Source organism: Apis dorsata, unplaced genomic scaffold (assembly GCF_000469605.1).
Source record: "Apis dorsata unplaced genomic scaffold, Apis dorsata 1.3 scaffold_257, whole genome shotgun sequence".
Lineage (NCBI taxonomy): Eukaryota > Metazoa > Arthropoda > Insecta > Hymenoptera > Apidae > Apis > Apis dorsata.
The window spans coordinates 256732-260806 of NW_006263535.1; the positions used below are offsets into that span (position 1 = coordinate 256732).

General features: G+C 43.6%; 1 protein-coding gene across 2 annotated transcripts in view; it reads right to left on the reverse strand.

Moving 5' to 3' along the window:
* The window catches only part of LOC102677059 (discoidin domain-containing receptor 2-like), a 141476-nt gene that overhangs the window by 11902 nt on the left and 125499 nt on the right, over positions 1-4075 (reverse strand). For both annotated transcript variants that reach the window (XM_006616348.2, XM_031510762.1), the window contains exons 11-12: positions 2679-2801; positions 208-317 (exon numbers count right to left, since the gene is read on the reverse strand). In XM_006616348.2, coding sequence (XP_006616411.1) covers positions 208-317; positions 2679-2801 — 233 coding nt within the window. The remainder of the gene's footprint in view (positions 1-207; positions 318-2678; positions 2802-4075) is intronic.

The window sequence follows — 4075 nt, forward strand, 5'->3', positions numbered from 1 at the left end:
TTGCTCCCCGTCACCGATACAAAACGATCGTTCGAGGAAGAAAGGTTGGAAGAAACGAATCTTGCGTGAAATCGCGTGCCGATTCCTTGCTTCCTTCCTTCCTTTTTTCCTTCCTTTCTTCGGTCGTAAAATGTTTATCGGAGGGGAAGCTCGATCGAGGCCGTTGCAACGTCGAAACGGAATGCAAATAACGGCCGCCATACTCACTTTTCTTTCTCGCTGGCTTCCGGCAGTAAAAATTTGACGGCGACGAGACGCTTGCCCAGGGTGGTCGTCGTTCCGTACTCCGGGATCCCTTCTGCTTCCGCCACGTACACCTTTATGGGCATAATTTGTTTACGTTTTTACACGGGAATCGTTTTCGGTCGGAGAAGAATCCACGAGGAAAAATTCCCACGAAGCGGGGGATCGGGACGCGTTTATTATTATTATACGGAAAAATAAAAGTCCAGGGAGGGTAAAGGATCCTCGTTCGGGGTTATAAATTCCTCTAACGAGAATGGATGAATCCACGAATTTGATTATTCGTCGTTCGGACCAATTTATCGTGTAAGTTTTAAACGAGGATATATATATATATGTATTACGTGCATAGATACGCGATGGTGGGAGAGGATTCGACCGGAAGTCGGATAAGGGAAATACTTCTTAGAGTGCGTTTTTGATCGAAGCTCTATAATATTTCTTATCATGTACCGTTCGTTGCTGAAAAAGAAAAGTCTCGTGGAACAGGGGACGTTTTGTTAACAATCTTGATGTCACATATTATATAGTAGTAATAGAATAATTACAATTTTCATTTAGGAAATTATGTTAGGATAAGTAATAATGTTACAATTATTACTTGAACACGAAATTACATTTATAAATTAAATTATCGTATATACAAATTATAATTAGCTAATATTTTTATATCGATGCGTTTTCCAAGATCTTCAAGAAAGAGATTTCTTTCCAGCAACGAACATACGCTATACTCATAGATATGATTAAAAGTGTCATTTGTCAATTGACTAACGTATTAAAAATTCTGGGTAATTTTATCACCCGAGATCGTAATCATTACAAAGGGGCGTGATTCTCTCTTCTCAAATGTGTTCCAAATATCTTCGATATGGAGAAGGAGCATCGAAATTTCGTGCCAACATGTCAGCACACGTCGTCCACGCGTCGCCGGGACGGGTCAATCCTGTGCTCGATTCACCGAGATCGATTGTCAAGGCGATCTTCGAAGGGCGCGTAACAACGCATAACTCCTGGCCCTGGAAACTCGAACCAGGGAAGGGAGGCATCCTCTTGGCCATTGATCATTAACGGCCGGGACAGGAAACAAAAGGGAATTATTAGCCGCTCTAACTGCATTCTAAACTGATTATCCTCGACGAGGTGGACGAGGCGCCATTGTGAAGAATAACAGGGTGGACACTTCGTTAATCGACGTATTGTCGGGCTTCGGCCAGTGGGCGAATTTTCCCAGTCAACAAACGGATTGATTTCTCTCTCTCTCTCCCTCTCTCTCTCCCTCATTAATTCACTTTCTCATTCGATCCTCTCACTCTCTCTCTCTCTCTCTCTCTGATGATCGTCGACCAAAATGGAGCGTGCGTTTGCCGAATCGATGGGGAATCGTGGGCCACGACGCCTGTATCTGTCGTCTGTCGTTGTCGATTCGATCGTGGCCAGGTAGGAAGAGCATCACGTCCGGTTCGCAATATCGGCCGTTTGTAATTTAACCCCCGCGCGGCTCGATGCTATTTCAGTAGGTGTTTCCGTTGCTCCGCATTAGCTGGGGTAAAGCGACACTTTGCAAACACCGAGTGTATTATGATAATGTTGCGGGGATCGCGTGGAGAGAGCTACGGTTTGACGTTACAACGCTCCCTCGATGACGTGGAGAGTGGTGTACAGCGGAGGAGATCGCTAATCTCGCGATTCACTGCGAACGCGGGGTTGATGGAGGTTGATGGAGATTGGCCGGAGACGTTAAATTTTATATTTTAGGTTGTTTCTTATTGTTAGTTATAGTTATTTGGATTTATGTTTGCTCCGTTTTAACAGTCGTATCGTTTAAAATTTTCATTCGTTGGAGGATAGGATAGGACAGGACGATAGTCTCTCTTTTATTCGGTTTCGCTTTAACGGGTCCTCCTCCGGTTTAATTATATTTTCGTTACGAAGCCTCTGGAGGGTAAATTAGAAAACTTTATAAAGGAAATTTCAAATGAACGAGTAAAGATGTTCCTCGGGTTTTTAAATGAAAGGAGGAGAAGTTAGGAGTGTAAAGAATTTAACTCGAAACTTCCCTTCTTAATGATGAGAAATGTAATCCAATCTTTATATATATATATAATAAACAAACGTAACGAAAAAACGTATATTTTTTTATTTTATTCTCGACGGATCTTTCGAGTAAATCGGCTCGATTCGCTCGATCAACTACCGATTCAACGCGGAAGTTCGGTGAAGAACCGATTAAGAGAGCGTCTACCGCGGGAAATCGGAATGGGAGCGAGAGTGGAGGGCAGCAGCCTGTTCCAGTTCTGCTCTAAAGACGATAATAAACGTGAACACGGTGGTAATCCTTTATAGACGGGGATAGACGTGACGAATCGTGTTCCCCGCTCGCCGTGTCTAATTTAAAATAGATATGCGCGCGGACGTAATAACAATGTCGTTACCGTTCCGAACGCCCCTTCGGCGAGTTTCGAGAGCATGCGGAGGCGATGCCGTGGGAAGAGCGGGACGCTCGTCTGCTCCAGACGTCTCTTCAGGGCCGAGAGCACCTCCTGTTGAGTCGGCGACTGGAACAAGGAAAGAACAATGCATCGTTCCTGGTATCGCTTCGATAATCAACGATCTATGATCACGCTAACCGAGGCAACACGAGCGGGAGGAGAGGGGGGGGTTTTCAAGTGGGGGCTGGAGATGAATTATTCCTCGCGATGATCGATGAATTACCATCGCCCGTGTACCACCGACAGACTTAAACGATAATTTAAGTGGTAAAATCGAGTCTATAAATTAAAGTCGTCGATCCCATCGATATTTCTAAAAACTATGCGATATCGGTGAGATGTATGGATGGACATATTATTCAAAATTGTTTTATTGGAGATATATATTTCACGAATAATATTTTTAATAATGGTTTGTATAACAACGTCGAATAGAAGAGGAAATAGCGAAATAGGTGATAAAACAATTGCAAAATAATTGAAAATATTCGCCGGATCGAATCGGTGAGGAAAACTTTAAATTCTTTTTTAAACAAAGTTTTATAATTAACAATTTGTATTTCCTGCACCATATATTTCCTGAACCTATAAACACGAACTATATAATACATCCAAAACTGTATCGATCAAAGTATCCACGATAATCGATAATCACAACCAACAACTTTCAACTCCCTCGAAAAATCTATTTTGAATAATTTTCGCGAATCGTATATAAACCGTATAAACGCTCGTTCATCACACGATCGTTCACCATCGATACTCTCTGTATTCACGTTAAAACGCGCATTGTTGCCGATGCGAAATGACATGAACGAGCGGTGGGGGAAAGAGAGAGAAAGAGAGAGAGAGAGAGAGACGGGAAGAGAGATAAAGGGAGCGAGAAAAAGAGAAATCGCGACGAAAGGACCAGTCGAACGTGACGGGTATAACATTCGACACGTCCCATTGTAAAACTGCATCGAGCCACCCGATAACCCCGATGCCACGATGTTTTCGGAGGACGGCCGTTTTGGTCTAATGACGGATCGCGCGGGGACAATGATTGGCGTCGCTACGATGCGTCAAGGCCAGGCTCGACGAGCCACCCCGAAATGTTTTGACTGTTTCGAGTGGCGCTGTCGGCTGTCAATCACGCGCAGACGTCTCGACGTAGACGACCACTTTCGCAGCATTGTGCTCCGATCAATCTGGATGCCGCGCTCCGTGCAAAATCGCCCGATCTCCCACCGATATCTATTCGCGAAACGGTGAAACGGGCTTCGCCTTTGAATTTGATGCAACTTTCACCATTTGTCCTTTCCTATATATATATATATATATATATATATATATATACA